The sequence below is a fragment of the Pelophylax lessonae genome (assembly GCF_965119305.1).
Source record: "Pelophylax lessonae genome assembly, chromosome: 6".
Classification (NCBI taxonomy): Eukaryota; Metazoa; Chordata; class Amphibia; order Anura; family Ranidae; genus Pelophylax; species Pelophylax lessonae.
Window position 1 is genome coordinate 140,981,345 of NC_138773.1, and position 18,278 is coordinate 140,999,622.

General features: G+C 45.7%; 1 protein-coding gene across 3 annotated transcripts in view; it reads right to left on the reverse strand.

Annotated features, from left to right (window-relative positions):
- The window catches only part of RRN3 (RRN3 homolog, RNA polymerase I transcription factor), a 1,162,251-nt gene that overhangs the window by 918,875 nt on the left and 225,098 nt on the right, over positions 1-18,278 (reverse strand). For all 3 annotated transcript variants that reach the window (XM_082260368.1, XM_082260367.1, XM_082260369.1), the window contains exon 3: positions 7,225-7,314. In XM_082260368.1, coding sequence (XP_082116494.1) covers positions 7,225-7,314 — 90 coding nt within the window. The remainder of the gene's footprint in view (positions 1-7,224; positions 7,315-18,278) is intronic.

Consider the following 18,278-nt stretch of genomic DNA (forward strand, 5'->3'; position numbering starts at 1 on the left):
ACGGTTAAGATTTGTTAATGAGCCAGCTGATTGTACCAAGTTGATTGATCGACCAACCTAAGTACAACCAGCCTGGCAGATTTGCATCCGATTAATGCAAGTAGCTGCTATAGCCACTAGTGATAATCACTTTCTCTTCCCAGCATTGTGTTGATGAGGAAATCGGTTGCAGGAAAGAAATTTGCACCGTGTATGGCCTGCCTAAGTGTGGAAAAATATTAAAATCAGTTGTTGGTGCAAAATTCAGACCTTTAAAAAGTATATTGGCTTCTTATTGTGGCAAAATAGACAAATTCAGAACATTCAAAGTTTGGACCGAATCTAATGTACATGATTGAGCCCATGATGTCTTTTACCTCTTGTTGCCACTTCCCCCCCTTCTTTTTGGGGGTCTCTGACTATTTTGATATAATCACCATTGTTTCAGAAAAGCTAACTCTCTTGGGTGTGCTTGTGGTCATTGATAGTATTCTCAGAATAAAATGTGTTGATCCTCCAGATCTTTTCCTTCTTGATTTGGGATTGTGATTAAGAGTTTTCGATCTATACAAAGTCCCTCAAATTTATCGCTGAGAAATTGAGATCTTTTTGCCTGTATGATGTCATCTTCGAGTGTTTCAATATTTTTCAAGAGATGATTTTCATTCTGTTTAAACTTAGGTAAATTATGAAAATGTTCTAAGTCCTGTTGTAAGAGACTAATCTCTGTCTTGACTGTTTAAATTTTGGTTATGAGTCTCATTAGTCCTTTAGAGGCTTCATCAAAAACGTTGGTCCATTGGGATTTGAAAACTTAATTCTTCACTTCCAAGCTGTTAAGGGAGCCTGTTCATTCTAGTTTGTGAAACAGGCCATTTAAAGTCTCCTTATCATTCATTGGTTCAGTAGAAAAAACATGTAAAGAAAATGAGTGCGCTCAACTAAAATACCACAAATAATATATATATATAAATACAAATAAATATACAATGTATGGGTGTATAGTGAACGATGCAGAAACCGCTCTATAACCATAAATGCAGTCCAAACAAAAGTGATGTGGGTTCTGATAGCAAAAGTCTCTAAAAGACAAATGTGATATATAGTTGACTCCTTTAAATAGACAAATTCGATGAACGTGACTCCTTGCAGACAAAGTGAAAAGGCAACTGTGTGTTCACCACCTTGTGATACAAACATAAGCAGTGGAATGGCTCCTTACCAGATCCCACTTCAATAATGCATGAAGTGAATCAATGGAAAAAATCCCAGCCGCAACAATACATCAACACTCTGTGTACCACCACGTGCTGTACAAGTGAGAATATTGCTTCTTACCAAATGACTAGTTAGGGTAAGCTTCAAGGCAGACTCCCCAGAAAGGATATCCAGGCTGAGTTCCTATTGATCCCACACTATTAGACTTGCTTCTCCTTGTGGATGCAAATAACCAAGTGTTGGAGGCTCAGCCCGCCCGGTGTACAGTATGTTCACCAAAATGAGAGGAATAGCCAATAGTGCATTATCTTAACACACGATTTATATAAAAAAAAAAAAAAAAAAAAGACAGACACTTACACGGCAACAAGGACTTAGAGACACGTATGCTCCTTCTGAAGACCGGCGCGGCTGCCTGCAGTGCGGACCGCGCTCTGTGATGTGATGGCTAACAATAGAAGAAAAAGTCCACAGTCCTTAGAGTAGAGGATCCCAGACTAAACACGCTGTGCAAACATTTTAAGGCTTACAATGGGATGAAAACATGAAATGGTTAACCTGTGATGTCAGATCCTTATATTCCAGCATCCCTCATGATTTGGGTCTCCGCTCACTCAAACACCACATGAACCTTTATACAGAATACTCCTCTGAATTAAAATGGTTCATTCTGGAAGGGGTGTCTTTTTTGTTACATCACAACTAATTTATTTTCAACAAGAAATGGTACATTCAAAAATAGGGGTATCTATAGGTACTCGTTTCTCTCCCACCTATGCTAACTTGTATATGGGGTGGTGGGAGGAACATTATGTTTATAGTGCCAATAACCCATTTAGGGATTCCATCACCTATTTTTGCTACATAGATAACCTGATTTCCATTGCCAAATGTGACACACCCACAACTTAATTGTTGAGCTACCTTAAACAATACCCTAAAAGTGAGATTTATATTGGAACATCATCATTCCACAATCCATTATCTTGATCTTGTCTTATCCACCCATACTGGGACAGTCACGGTTCCAGCATACAGAAAACCCACTTCCAAGAAAGGCTGCGAGCCACCATTGCAAATTTTTTCCCCCGGACACCCAGGGATCCTCCTTACAGGGACCCCCTACTATTTCTAATACCAGCATATGATTTACCTCCACTGAGAGTCTACATATGGAGTTACGCATTACAACGCCCTCTGTTGTGGATCGATCCTTGGGATCCTTGTGGGAACCTTTTGGTCAGGCGCGGCCATCCCTGCTTCTCAACCACCTTATACTGCTCCATAGCCCCTGTCGACCTTCGGGTCTCCCATTCTGGCCTCTTTTACTATGAAATAGTAATATGTACATTTATTTATATGGCAGAGTGTAAAACAAAGCCCTCAGGAGCACAGCAGTCCTTTGAGACACAGGTTTTTACCTGTTGGGTTTTAAATTTCTTGTGGCCCTCCTTTTCGTCTCATCCAGGACCTCCCTATGTGTCTGAGATCTGTCCTTATTTGACCGTTGAGAAAGGCGATTGACCGAAACGCATCTGGTCTCCTTTGGAAATCTCAGCCACCTCCAGTCCCTGAGACGTAACTTATGGCCACTTATTTTTAATTTGCTAATTTGTTTGATCATTTCACTATGTCTTTTTGAAACGCATTTTTGTATATCATGTGTTAATAAAATTATTCAAATACTTTTGCAACTCAAGTCCTGGATTTTGCCATTTAAAGTCCCACTCTTAGGGGAATTTGTCTTCTGGTCCACTTCCAAGAATGCACTCCTACATGGGTCCAGTTGTCACCCCACACTCGTTTTTCTCCGTTCAACCCCACATGAACATTCCGTCATTGGCTGAGAGCACTGATCATGAGTCAGTCGACTGCTGGTTTTTCAGCATGATCGTCCAACATACACACGGACCAAATGTCGGACGTTTTTTTTTAACCGGCAAATGTCTTCTGACATTGAGCCCCTGTGTACGGGGTTTAGGGCTATTCCACGTGATCAGTTTATCAGGAAAAGGACGTAATTTCTCCAGTTCTAGGGATTTTTTTTTCTTTTATTTCAAATATTTTTTATTAAGTTTTTGAGAAAAGGAAAAGAATAACAGATGATAGCAGACGCAGCCGCATGATTAACAAATGCAACAGATAAAAACCAATCATGGATGAATGGATGGTGGAACATACGAAAACCATGTAAAAAAGGTGATAACAGGAATAAAAAAAAAGTGGGGAAGAGAGGGGAAATAACATGCGTACACCAGTATGGCATTAGGGTAATGTTAAGGTGAAGTTATGCTCAGTAGTATGGGGTTGCGGTAGGAGACCAAGTGGTCAGGAAAAGAAAGATATTGGAAACAAGGATAATGAAAATCAAATCGCAAAAGTGAGTCGGTGCTGGTGGGGAAACAATCTCAGAAGGGGCTCAAAAGTGAGTTCCCTATTCGCATACGTGTAGTACAATCATCTTCTGATAAAATATGGTGGGAATTATCATTTACACAATTCTGTAAAAATTGTGAGAATATATAAAAACTGCTAAAATGACAAAGTAAATCCGATTGTGAAAAAGTCTAGTAAATTCCGAATCATAAAGGCTTAGTGTCCGGATCCTAAAACAAATGGTGCATGTATCTTCAAAATAAATATACAAATAAAATTCTGAATCCTAAAATATGTGTCCAACTCTTACAAACAGAAATATTTCTGATAAAAGATTTAAAAAGGTATGTATCCAAATCCTAAAACCAATGGTGTATCCGTCTTCAATAAATAGATCAATAATAGTAAAATCCGAATCGTGACAAGTATGTATCCGAATCATACAACATATATATACGTATCTTACCAACAGAAATATTTCTGATAAAAGTTATAAAAAGGTATGTATCCAAATCCTAAAACCAATGGTGTATCCGTCTTTAATAAATAATAAAATCCGAATCGTGACAAGTATGTATCCGAATCATACAACATATACAAGGAGCTGCTTAAATATATGTCTCAATCCTAGACCATGTACATATCCAAATCCTAAAATCTATATCCAACTTCTACTCTCAGGCATACAAAGCCAAATCACAGTATCAAGCGATAGTAATCGCAGTAATAAGTTGTCACTAAAATGTAGTTTCAGATGATCTGATATCACAATCAGATAATAACTCCAATATATACTAATGTGATAACCACATTGTGATTTCAGCTATAATGGTGAACCGTTTATTCCAGAAATTGGTGAGAGTTTTACATGTCCAGAATGTATAGGATACAGGAGGATACCTGGTTGTCCACATTCTCTCCAGCAGAGTGGAGACTGGGAGGGGTAGAATCTCACTAATTGGTGTTCTGTACCAACAGGCTATTAATTTTTGAGAGGTTTCCCAGTGGATTGGTATATGTCAGGGCTAGGGACCATTGCAGTTCTACGGATATTGATAGGAACGCTATCTCATTGGAAACCAGGCTTTGCAAACAAAATCTAATGTCAGACAGGCTCGCCTATATGCCAGGAGATTATATAGGTCTGATTTATTCACACAATGCCATCCTAAATTAACTGAATCCACCAGTCCACTTGTATTCTCCATATGTTATAGCCTACAATTTCAGGATAATAAAGGTACCAACAGGCTATTAATTTTTGAGAGGTTTCCCAGTGGATTGGTATATGTCAGGGCTAGGGACCATTGCAGTTCTACGGATATTGATAGGAACGCTATCTCATTGGAAACCAGGCTTTGCAAACAAAATCTAATGTCAGACAGGCTCGCCTATATGCCAGGAGATTATATAGGTCTGATTTATTCACACAATGCCATCCTAAATTAACTGAATCCACCAGTCCACTTGTATTCTCCATATGTTATAGCCTACAATTTCAGGATAATAAAGGTATCATATCTATCAACACCTAGATAACACCTCCTTATCTTACACGGGGACAACAGCTACTACGAGCTTTTGGGTCGAGGTGTGGAATATGTAGCGAGGAATGCACGCACCATAGGCAACATATCTCCCATTCTCTATTTCTAATCCTTCACCACGGACTTGGTGAAATACCACTGGTGTATACAGATGACGGACAGCCTGGTGTTCTTGCTGAAATCATTTTGGGAGACCGGCATACCATTATTTCATGTTTCAATGGTTTTTCCCTGGCATTACACAGTAGGTCAATTGTCAGACCAAATTTGTTATATACAGTAAGGTACAGTAATACAGTTATATACACACCCCCTCGAAGACGTCGTAATTATGAAACGCATCCGGAGGAGCTAGCCAAGCGTCACCTACGTCACAACCGGAAGTTGGAGGTCGGCCATTTTCTCGGTTATCACCGGAGGAACACTGTCCAAAGCTCATGTTACATGCTTTTACTTTTGCTTATTGGGTGAGTGCATACCCTAGTTGTCTTTTGAATAAAAGTTTTTATTGATGATAATGCACTATGGGCCCGTTCCTTTTTGGCGTTTCCCCATTTGCATGAGGTTTCTGGTCCATCGAGTCACTGTGGAAGGATCGGGCTCTTACATGTTATACGGTTTCCTGTAATCATGTTTGGAGACTGGAGGCTGTGAATATACAGAGGATATCTTTGTGGTGCCTGGTTCCTGTGAAGGGGTTGTAGCGGTCCCTTAACGGCTTACTGCCGTATTCCTGTAACCATCTGGTAAGAGTCAGTGTTTGGTGGCTGGGTCTGTCACATTTACTCTTTGTGAAACACCTGGGTGGAGAATACGCCGACCCTATAACCTGCATCCTGAAGCACTGCATCCTTTATGGATTTTTACCTATTTTGTCATGTGTAATATAACTAGCGCTACTCATCTATCTATATTTATCTTCTAAACCATCCAGTGTTTTAGAGCCAGCTGCTGGTGTCCTGTAGGGGCGCGGGGTATTTTAGTATAGTATTATATACAGTAGGCAGGGTTTGTTTTTCTCAGAAAATAGGTGCAGGAACTCAACCATGACCAAACCACCCCCCCCCCCCCCACACACACACACACACACACACACACTACAAATCACATCAAATAGTGGGTATGGTCAAATTTCATTAACAGTATAGGAGGGTCATAAAGAGGCATAAAATACCAGGGGTGCACTGCGTACATAGTGCAGTGTTCGTTGTGCTGCATACAGAGTGCAGAGTTCAGCCTTCTTCCAGAGTTGTTTACCTCTGCAGCCCCCCATCCACATCTCATTTTCACCCCTCTTTAGCTCTGACATCTGCATGCAACCCTCCCTCACTGCCCCAATCTTCTCCCCCCCCCCCCCTCCTTAAAAGCTACACCATCTTCGACGTGTCTTACTTTGGTTGCTGTATTAAGCTGAAGCACCCAGCCAGCTCTAGTACCTACCCACACACTGTAGGTGGCTCAGAATCTCTCACTTACAGGGAGATACTCCAGTGGGGGTGTCATGATCCGCACAGCACCTGCACCCCTCTTGTCCCCATCCTACACTCAGCAAGAGCCGCTGAGAAGACAACCTGGGAGCCATTGGGAGACAGGCTGTCACTTGAAAAACCTAGAAAACTGTCGCTGTTTTCTGGTTCGTCTAAAAGCGCTTTTGCGCAAAAAGAACCCTTTTTGGACGCCATGGTCGTTCTCAATTTTCCAGGCACAAAGAACTGGAAAAGCACAAGCAGGGCACTGGAAAAGCCACCAGGTGCAATCCTGTAGTGAAATGGCATGACATAGGATCACAACTTTGTATCATGAATTTGGTGTATTTAAATTTTTGAATTTGCCACTGGTTGCACCCCCCTGCGTGGCAACGGGGAACCGGAAGACAGGTGCCGGCACCAGCCGAGCACACAGCGGCAGGAAAGCGGGAGGATGGCTAGAGGAGGGCGGGAAGGACGGCGGGGGATCATAGAGGAAGGCGTGTTTGATTCTGGGGTAATCCTGAGTGTGGCTCGGGGTTACCGCCTTTGGTACCCTATATTAACCCTGAGCCACACTCGGGAATACCGCTAGGGAGGTTAAATAAATCACACAAGGTTCAAAGATTTACACTTACCAGTACAATGCTGACAAGCTGCTCATATTCAATGGTCAGATGTGTAACCGAAATCCGTAATTCATGAAGCCAGTTTATAATCTGCACATCCTGTAAAATAATATTACCATAAGATATTGTTCTTAATAAAAGATGGCCTTAGATTAAATGTCTAAGAAAGAATACAAATAACTGTTCCTGAGAGGAACATGTATAATAGACAAATACAGTGCAGATGTTCTGAATCTATGAAATGAAAAAAGAGGGTGTCTGATTGTTAAAATTGTAAAAATTAAATAGGACGCGCACCTGGTGCTCTAGCCAAAAGCAACAATTTTACCTTTACTTATATTGAAATGAGCGATGATTGTGTATTTCAATCTTATTATTGATTTTTGTATAATGTACAAATTTGAGTACAAAAAATGGTGACCCGTATCATTGGTAAAATACATCTCCACAAAATTTACAATAGTATCTAAAGAAGATACACTAGATTACCAAAAGTAGTGAGACACCTGCCTTTACACGCACATGAACTTTAATGGCATTCCAGTCTTAGGCCGTAGGGTTCCACATTGAGTTGGCCCACCATTTGGAGCTATAACAGCTTCAACTCTTCTGGGACGGCTGTCAACAAGGTTTAGGAGTGTCTTTGGGAATGTTTGACCAATGTGCATTTGTGAGGTCAGGCACTGGTGTTGGATGAGAAGGCCTGGCTCACAGTCTGCACTGTAATTCACCCCAAAGGTGTTCTATTGGGTTGAGGTCAGAACTCATTCAGTGGAGGGTGGGATTATGGTGTGGAGTTGTTTTTCAGCGGTTAGGTTTGGCCCCTTAGTTCCAGTGAAGGGAACTCTTAACCACTTTACCACCGGAGGATTTTGCTGTCTTACGTCCAGGCCACTTTTTGCGATTCGGCACTGTGCAACTTTAACTGACAATTGCGTGGTCATGCGACGCTGTACCCAAATGAAATTTACATCCTTTTTTTTCCCCACAAACAGAGCTTTCTTTTGGTGGTATTTGATCACCTGTGCGATTTTTACTTTTTGCGCTATAAACAAAAAAAGAGCGTTTATTTTGAAAAAACAACAATATTTTTAACATTTTTTATATGAAATTCCCCCCAAAAAAATGTAAAAATCCAATTTTTTTAAAATTTTTGGCCAATTTGTTTTCTGCTACATATGTTTGGTAAAAAAAAAAATCACAATAAGCGCATTTTGATTGGTTTGCCCAAAAAAGTTATTGCGTTTACTAACTAAGGGAAAGATTTCTGTCATTTTTGGTGTTTTTTTTTTTAACGAGTAATGGTGGTGATCTGCGATTTTTTTTTTGCGGGACTGCGACATTGCGGCGGACAGATCGGACCCCTGACTGACATTTTTGACACTTTTGGGGTTACCAGTGACATTACTGCAGTAATCAGTGCTATATATATGCACTGTTACTGTAAAAATGACACTGGCAGGGAAGGGGTTAATTTTATTGGAGCGGGAGGGGTTAATGTATGCCTAGTGCTTACTGACGTGTGTGGGGGGAGGTGACTGAGTGAGTCAGGGACAGATCGGATGTTCAGCTATGCTGAACACTGCGATCTGTCACTCCCTGTCACTGAGGAGATCCACCCGCTCTGTTTACACAGACGGGCGGATCTCCAAACTAGATTCCCCGACGATCGGGGAAAAGCAGCGGCGATCGCCGCCGCTCCTCCCCTGGCCCGACTCCCGCTGTGACTGAATACAGCGGGAGCGCGCCGCCTACAGGGGGAGGAGTCCAGAGATGTAGGTCTACGTCGCTGGACGGGATCGTGCCATATTGCCGCAGTAGCAGCAATGTGAGCGGTCCTAAAGTGGTTAAGGCATCAACATACCAAGACATTTTGGACAATTTTAAGCTCTAAACTTTGTGGGAACAGTTTTGGGTTGGTCCTTCCTGTTCCAACATGACAGCGCACCAGTGCACAAAGCAAAGTCCATTTAGGCATGGATGAGTGAGTTTGGGGTGGAGGAACCTGACTAGCCTGCACTGAGTCCTGAATCAAACCCTATAGAACAACTTTGGGGTGAATTAGAGCACAGACTGCAACAGTGTAAAAATTGAAAGCAACAGTGTACAAATTAAAACAGGTGCCCCCTTCCCCTCATACTAGCATGCAAAGGCGATCATGTGTTTCGGTCCCCCACACACACAAACAGCAATCATCCCACAAATGTGAGGTATCGCCGGGAATGTCAGATCATTCTAAACTTCCAGTGTAAATCTTAAGTGGTACCCTGTAAAATCTTTCAAACCATGTCTATGGATAGTAAAATTAATCATTTTTGTTGCTCTTGCACGGGCCTACGCAATTTTAAAGTGTGACAAGTTTCGAATCTACTTACTCGAAGTAACATCTTTTTATGTTCAAAAAACTTGGGTTATGTATTGTGTTTTTTTGCATTCAAATTCAAAAAAGGGTATTTTTTCCAAAAAAAATTGAGTTTGAAAAAATGCTGCTGAAATAACGTGTGACATACATACAAAAATAAATTGTAACTACCACCAATTTATTCTTTTAATTTATCTAGGGACTCTGCTTTAAAAAATATATAGAATGTTTGGGGGTTCTAACTAATTTTCTAGCAAAAAAAAACAGATTTTTACATGTAAAGGTGACAAAAAAAGGCCTGGAGCTTAAAAAAAAACCTAATATAAAATATATTGATATTGCTATGGTCAAAGACAATATATTCTAGGGGTATATATTCTGGACATGTTGGTAGGTAAAGGAGGTAGAAAAAGAGTAGGAAAAGTGAAAGGTGGAACAAAAGTAGATATCCTTTGCCTCCAGCCTGACTTATCCAGCGATATTGTATCCAAGGTTGCCATGTCTTATCAAATTTAGATTGGTTATTATGGAAAGTGCAGATCTTTTTAGCATTGATCATGATTCAGTTAAATTTTGGCTTGACATATGGAAAATAACGGAATTTTTGTAAAATCTTACCTGTAAAATTCCTTTCTATAAGTCCTCCGACAGTCGCCGCCCCTTCATATTCGTCACCAATGGGTTATTGACCTTTGCTCCGTAGGAGTGGCTAGACAACAGAATATGTTAATATCAAAGCTTTTAGCATACCCCACCCCCAGGGGGTGGTCCGCTCAGTCAATACCCTCCTGCTTCCTGCATTCCAACCTCAGTTTCAGTAGCATAGCAGTAGAGTACATAAACAAAACCCCAAAAGAGGGGCGGGGGCGGCGACTGTCGGAGGACTCCGAGAAAGGAATTTTACAGGTAAGATTTTACAAAAATTCAGTTTTCTCTTACGTCCTCCGACAGTCGCCGCCCCTTCATATTCGTCACCAATGGGACGCCCCAAAGCAGTGTAGACATGAGGGGTGGGAAAAAAAGCAGCCGCGCCTAAGGCAACGCAATACCTACATCAGAGAAAGGAACCTTACCAAAGGAAGGAAACCAACTGGGCAACATGAAAAAAACTTGCTCAACAGAAGCAACAACCCAGGAAAGAACAAGTAACCCAGGAGTAAAAATACCCCAACAGCCAAGGACCCAAACCAGGGACCCTAAGGCACTGCCGCACTAAGAACTTTGCGGCCAAAGGAAGCATCTGCCGATGCCTGAACATCCACCTTGTAGAATTTTGAAAAGGTGTGAACGGACGACCAAGTCGCCGCCTTACACACCTGGGCCACAGAAGCCCGATGATGACAGGCCCAAGACGTACTCAGAGATCTCGTAGAGTGCGCCTTCACAGGCATGGGGGGAACTTTCCCCTTCAAAGCATAGGCCTGCTCAATGGCCTGTCTGATCCATTTGGCGATGGTAGAAGCCGACGCCGCCATGCCCTTCCGAGGTCCCTCTGGAAGGACAAATAGAGAATCCGTCTTGCGAAAGGATTCAGTCGATGACAGGTAAACCCTGATCGCCCGAACAACATCCAAGGAATGCAAAGCCACTTCCTTTGGATGTTTAGGCTTTGCGCAAAGCGAAGGCAGAACAATGTCCTAATTGAGGTGAAATTCCGAGATCCTCTTCGGAAGGAAAGACGGGTTAGGACGCAAGACCACCTTATCCAAATGAACCACCCAATACGGAGATCTGCAGGACAAGGCAGCCAGCTCCGACACCCTACGAGCCGAGGTGATTGCCACCAAAAAGGCGACCTTCTTGGACAACATAGACAACGAGATCTCCCTGATTTTTTCAAAGGGAGCATGTTGCAACACGGACAGAAAAAGATTCAAGTCCCATGGAGGCAAAGGCTCCCTCCTAGGAGGGACCAGATGCCGCACCCCTTGAACAAAGGTGCCAACTAAAGAATTAGACGCCACAGGACGCTGAAAGAGAACGGCCAGAGCAGAAATCTGACCCTTAATCGTGGCCAACGCCAAACGCTGGTCCACGCCCGTTTGAAGAAAAGCCAACACCCTTGATACTGAGTATGAACGAGGGGAATACCCCCTGGACTCACACCAGGCAAAATAGGCCTTCCAAGTACGGTAGTAAACCTTCCCCGAAGAGGAATTTCTAGCCTTAATCAAGGTGTGAATGACCTCGGGGGATAGACCCCTATCCTTCATAATCTGGGTTTCAACAGCCAGGCCGTCAAAGCCAGCGACTGTAAAGCAGGATGAAATATCGGCCCTTGAGACAGGAGATCGTCTCGAAGAGGCAGATGCCACGGAGTGTCGACCGCCAGATTCACGAGGTCTGCGTACCAAGACCGGTGAGGCCAGTCTGGTGCCACCAGAATCACCGTTTTCAGTTCCGAGGCCAACCTCCGAAGGAACCCGAACAGCAGCTGAATCGGTGGAAAGGCATACATCAGACGATATTGATGCCAGGGCGCCACCAACGCGTCTGAGGCGTCTGCCCGAGGATCGCGCGTCCTTGCCACGAACCTTTCCACCTTGTTGTTCAGACGAGACGCGAACAGGTCCACATCTGGGGACCCCCACTTCTCGCACAACATCCGAAAGACATCCGTGTGAAGGGACCATTCTCCCTGGTCCAGGGTCTGGCGGCTCAGATAATCCGCCTGCCAGTTTTCCACCCCCGGAATGTGAATATATAGCCGGGACGTGCGTCTCGGCCCAAGACAGAATGTCGGCTACTTCCCGAGCCGCTCGGGCACTCCTGGTGCCCCCTTGGTGGTTGATGTAGGCCACCGCTGTGGCATTGTCCGTCTGCACCCGAACCGGACAGCCCTGCAGCCTGTCCGACCAACGCCGAAGGCAGAGATTTATTGCTCGCAATTCCAGAATGTTGATCGGAAGGGAGGACTCCTCCTCCGACCAAGTTCCCTGGGCAGACAGAACGCCCAGAACACCACCCCAGCCCGACAGGCTGGCATCCGTGGTGATCACAGTCCACGAACAAGGGCGAAAGGACTTGCCCCCCGACACCGCCGGGGACTGGAGCCACCACAGAAGTTCCCTTCTGGTGCGATGACTCAACGAAATCTGGAGATCCAGAGATTGCGGTCGTCCGTCCCACCTGGCCAGAATCTCCCTTTGGAGACCCCGCGTGTGAAACTGGGCAAAGGGTATCGCCTCGAAAGCCGAGACCATCAGTCCCAGACACCTCATGCACGTCCGGAGGGACGAACACTGAACTTCCCTGAGAGACCCGACTTCTTCTTGAAGCTTCCGGAGCTTGTCTTCCGGCAGGAAGACCTTCGCCTGAACAGAGTCCAGGATCATTCCCAGGTAAGGGAGACGAACCGACGGACACAGCGTCGACTTTGGAAAATTTATCGTCCAACCGAATTCTTGCAGAGTCTGCATCGTGACGGACAGGTCGTTCACCAGGCCCTGACTGGTCGCAGACCGAACCAGAATGTCGTCCAGATACCCCAGGATCGAGATGCCCTGGGTTCTCAACAAAGCCAGAACCGGCGCAAGCACCTTGGTGAAAACCCGCGGAGCCGAGGCAAGACCAAAAGGCAACGCCACAAATTGGTAGTGATCCTCCGCAATGGCGAATCGAAGGTACTGCTGGTGACCCTCGAAAATGGGAATGTGAAGGTACGCATCCTTCAAGTCGATGGAGGCCATGAATTCCCCCGGAACCAGGGCAGCCACCACCGAGCACAGGGATTCCATGCGGAACTTGCGAACCCGCACAAAGCGGTTCAGAGCTTTCAAGTCCAGAATCGGACGTACCTTGCCCTCCTTTCTGGGCACAGTGAACAGATTTGAATAGAACCCCCGAAATCTGTCCCGATGAGGCACCGGAATCACCACTCCCTGAGCCCGCAGGTCCCGCACCGCCAGGTGCAGATCCCGCAAGCGCTCCGGAGACAGCTGAAGATTTGAGGGAAAAAATCTGCCCGCCGGCCGAGAAACTCGATCTTGTATCCAGATCGAACGATTTCCTGAACCCACCTGTCCTGAACGCGGGCAAGCCAGGGTTGAAGAAAACCGAGCAAACGTCCCCCCACCCCAGAACTGGGTGAGGGCGCCCCTTCAGGCCGCATTGTTATGGGCAGCGGACCCGGACTGGCCTGACTTCTGCTTACCTGCCCACGGCTTCTTCTGGGAGCCTTGTTCCTTGAAGGGCTTACCCTTATAGTGCGACCGAAAGGCACGAAAGGACCCCTGAGAGGGCCTAAACGAAGCATTCTTCTTACCGCGAACAAACTTAGACTTGTGAGACTGGGGCAAAAGAGTACTCTTACCCCCAGAAACACCCTTGATCAGAGTATCCAAGGATTCGCCAAAAAGGCGAGAGCCCGCGTAAGGCAAATTAGCCAAAGTCTTGCGAGAAGATTGGTCAACAGACCAACATTTCAGCCAGATCAGGCGGCGGTTTTACACCGCCACACTCTGCAGACGCGCAGCCAAAGGGACCATATCTAGGTCCGCATCACACAAATACATGACACCCTGATGAATCTGATCCACCATAGCCAATGTCGATGGCGAAGCAGAGTCAGCCACCGGAGCGCGCCTGAGCACCTGCGTCCAATCGGCAATAGCCTGGGCTGCCATAATGGAAGCAAAAATAGGCTTCAGCATAGAGCCCGCAACCGTATAAGAGTGACGGGCCAGAGACTCCAATCTCCTGTCCGTAGGGTCCCGGAACACCGGGGTATCCTCAGCAGGAATCGCAGTGGATTTATTCAAAATAGCCACCGCGTGATCCACCTGAGGCGGCACACACCAACGCTCATCAGTAGCTGGTGTAAAAGGATAACGCAGCTTGAACCTACTCGGCACAGCAAAAGGCTTCTTTATTTTGCGCCATTGCCCCTCAACAGCGCGCTGAAATTCCGTAGAGCAAGGAAAAACCTGCGACGTTTTGCGTTTTCTCTGCGTCCCATAAGAGGACATCAAAGCAGGAGGACATGGTTCATCCTCCAAATGCAGCGTTTGTTTGATAGAAGCAACCAACTCATCCATGAGTGCAAGCTCTTCAGACGAGCCAGGGGGAGAATTATCAACCCCTTCCACCTCAGCCTCCCCTTCAGACCCCGCAAGGTCTAAAGAAGAACGAGACCCTGAGAAGGGCACACCAGCCATAGCATCCCCATCGCCCTCTGAATCAGAGGAAATGGACACCCTGGGCCTTTTCGTGGAACGATCAGCCACCAGCATCTGCACCTGAGCAGCAAGGTTAGCCACAATAGCAGCCAGATCAGCCCCCTCAGGGGAAGCAGCAGCAGCCCCCTGGCCCCCTACCAAGGAGGGAGGAAACTTGCTTTCCTGAGAATCCATGCCCCAGTAACTTAGGAAAAAAAGAAGTACTGCCCCTTTAAGGCCGCGGCGATCGTAGCCCACCGCACTCACAAAACACACTGACCCACCACGCTAGGAATACAAAGGCAAGGAATACAGGAATGGAAGGTAAAACCTGGAGAGGTCACACAGGCTGCTGCTTCATCGATCGCTGTCCTCAGAGCAAAAGGAAGTGATGCGAGACTGACCGCCCTCATAAAGCCTATGTAAGGCTACACAAACATGGCCGCCGGCCGAGGCTATAGAGGCAGAAACACTGACATGTGGCCCGCGCGATCGCCGCCAAAATGGCGGCGTTTGGCGCCAAAACAGCGCTCTCACCACACAGGGTCGGTCACCACAAAATTGTCACAAAAAAATGGCGGACCGCAGTAGCGGTCGCCGCACAGTATGCCCACAACATGTCTTACACAAGCATGTCCTTCACAGCACACAGCATGTCACACAGCCTGTTACACAGAGCAGAGCAGGAGAGCCCCCCCCCCCCCTTGCAGCCCACAGAGAGCAGCTATACTGACAGGGAGCTCAGCATTATGCACAGACATGCAGGGTCCCACAGTCCCAGACTGACACCCAAGACAGACAGGTCCCCACACAGAAATACACTTACCATCCGGATGGCGTGGGGAGCCTGCACAAGCGATCAAACCGCTGCACCAAGGACAGGGAGAGTCGCAGCCAGGACGCAGTGGAATTGCGGTGCGAAACCGCATGGCGTCCAGTGAGGTAGCCACCTCACCGCAGCATCCCTGCAGCGGACAGGGATGGGTCGTTCATATTTGCCAGGGAAACCTAGCTGAACGCTCGATGGCAGGCTGGGAAGCCACTGGCCCTGAACCCCGGATAACCAGGGAGGCCAGCCCGAGACCCAGCACCGCACGATCATCTTCATCAGAAGACCTGACTAGAGCTGAAAATTAACAGCTAAGTAAAGAAAGAGAAAAAAAACTCCAAATAAAATCAAAAAGAGAGAAGAAGCTGAAGCTGAAAAGCCCCAGCACAGGAAACGTCTAACCTACTCCTGAGCTAGACAAATGAAACTGAGTTTGGAATGCAGGAAGCAGGAGGGTATTGACTGAGGGGACCACCCCCTGGGGGTGGGGTATGCTAAAAGCTTTGATATTAACATATTCTGTTGTCTAGCCACTCCTACGGAGCAAAGGTCAATAACCCATTGGTGACGAATATGAAGGGGCGGCGACTGTTGGAGGACGTAAGAGAAAATGGGATTTTTGACTTACTGTAAAATCTTTTTCTCTGAGTACATTGACAGACACAACTCTCCAGTATTCTGAACCATAGGGTTATATTGTCCCCTACAGGAGCAGGACACTAGGCAGAAAAAAGATCTGGCTACTCCTATGGGCAGTCCTAGGTGGTATACACCCCCTCTCTGTTTCAGTTTTGGAAAAAGCAGTGTCAGAAGTATTACAACTCCAGAGAAGGGTGGGTGCTGTGTCTGTCAATGAACTGATTTTTACAGTCAGTACAAAAATCCCATTTTCTATTTTGTACATTGACAAACACAGCTCTCCAGTATTCAGAACCACAGGGACATCCCCAATAGAGGTGCGCATCTTCACTTGCCTCACGATTCGATTACGATTATCATATCAACGATTTGATTCCGTGATGCATCACGATAACGCCCATGGTTATTTTATGTTCTTAAAAAAAAAAAAAAAAAAACTCCCTGCATGTAGCAAAGTCTAAACACAGCAGACAACAACTTAAAAAGCTCCAGGCGTACTACAGGAGAGGGTCAGAGACCGCAGACACACTACAGGAGAGGGTCAGAGACCGCAGACACACTACAGGAGAGGGTCAGAGACCGCAGACACACTACAGGAGAGGGTCAGAGACTGCAGACACACTACAGGAGAGGGTCAGAGACCGCAGACACACTACAGGAGAGGGTCAGAGACAGCAGACACACTACAGGAGAGGGTCAGAGACAGCAGACACACTACAGGAGAGGGTCAGAGACCGAAGACACACTACAGGAGAGGGTCAGAGACCGAAGACACACTACAGGAGAGGGTCAGAGACCGAAGACACACTACAGGAGAGGGTCAGAGACCGAAGACACACTACAGGAGAGGGTCAGAGACCGAAGACACACTACAGGAGAGGGTCAGAGACTGCAGACATGATACAGGAGACGGTCAGAGACTGCAGACATGATACAGGAGACGGTCAGAGACTGCAGACATGATACAGGAGACGGTCAGAGACTTCAGGCATGATACAAGAGACAGTCAGAGACTGCAGACATGATACAGGAGACAGTATCAAGACAGTATCAAGAAATGGGCTCTTGATAGTAAATATCAAAGCTCTAAATAAGTAGTTAATTTTCCAGCTAATTTGGAGAACATATCCCCTACACCATAACAAGAGATAGTCTCCGGCACGGCAGTCTCTAGCTGATAATCCAATGTACTTTTCCATGATTCTAGACATCTATGTGAAGTACTCCTCTAGTAATAGACTTAGTTTGGTAATGGATGTAGTCCCAGAAGTAATCAACAAAGCTGTAAGGCAAACCAGTGAAGTTACAAGTAGAAACTTGACAAATGTCCCCAGTTAAATCACAAGAATTTTGGAAGGTTTAAACAGGTTGCCTTTCATGATATAGGTTCGATACTCACAGTCACTTAGACTCCACATAGCAAAAGTGCACGCCTAATTCAAGTTGTCAGAAGAATTCCACTGAGACAGAATTCAGCCATAAATTGCAGATTAATCAGGGATGGTAATAACAAAGCACTCCTATTCAAGCTGTCAGGGAAATTCCACTGACACGAAATCCAGCCATAAAATGCAGATTGCTCAGACAGTTGAGGCAGTCTCTTTGGAGTAGGGTTCAATGTGTAAATCAGCCTTATATATTGTTAGTGGGTTTCCCCATCATCTAAGCAACAGTCCTTTTAGGCTTTAAAATGAACTCCTTACCCCCATCAATAGTTTCCCCAAAGAGCGATCGTCGGTCAGCTTTTCAAGGGATTTTTTCAACGGAAGCACTTCACCGATGCGGGAGGAGCATTTACCGCCATTTACACAGCGTCCGGAACTTGGGGGTTGTAGCCAGAAGTTTGCCTGAAGTACGCAAAGCTGTTGCGCAGGAGAGCTAGGGGGGGCGCGGACGCCTACATGCCTAAGACGTCTTATCCAGCAATGACAGAAGAGGGAGGGGGGGGCAGAAATCGATTATTCTGGGGTCTGCATCGTAACCGAATCGGAAAAGGCTGCATCGCGATGCATCGATGCGCCGATTATTTTCAACACCCCTAGTCCCCAAGCAGTGCCAAACATGAGGGGTGGGACAA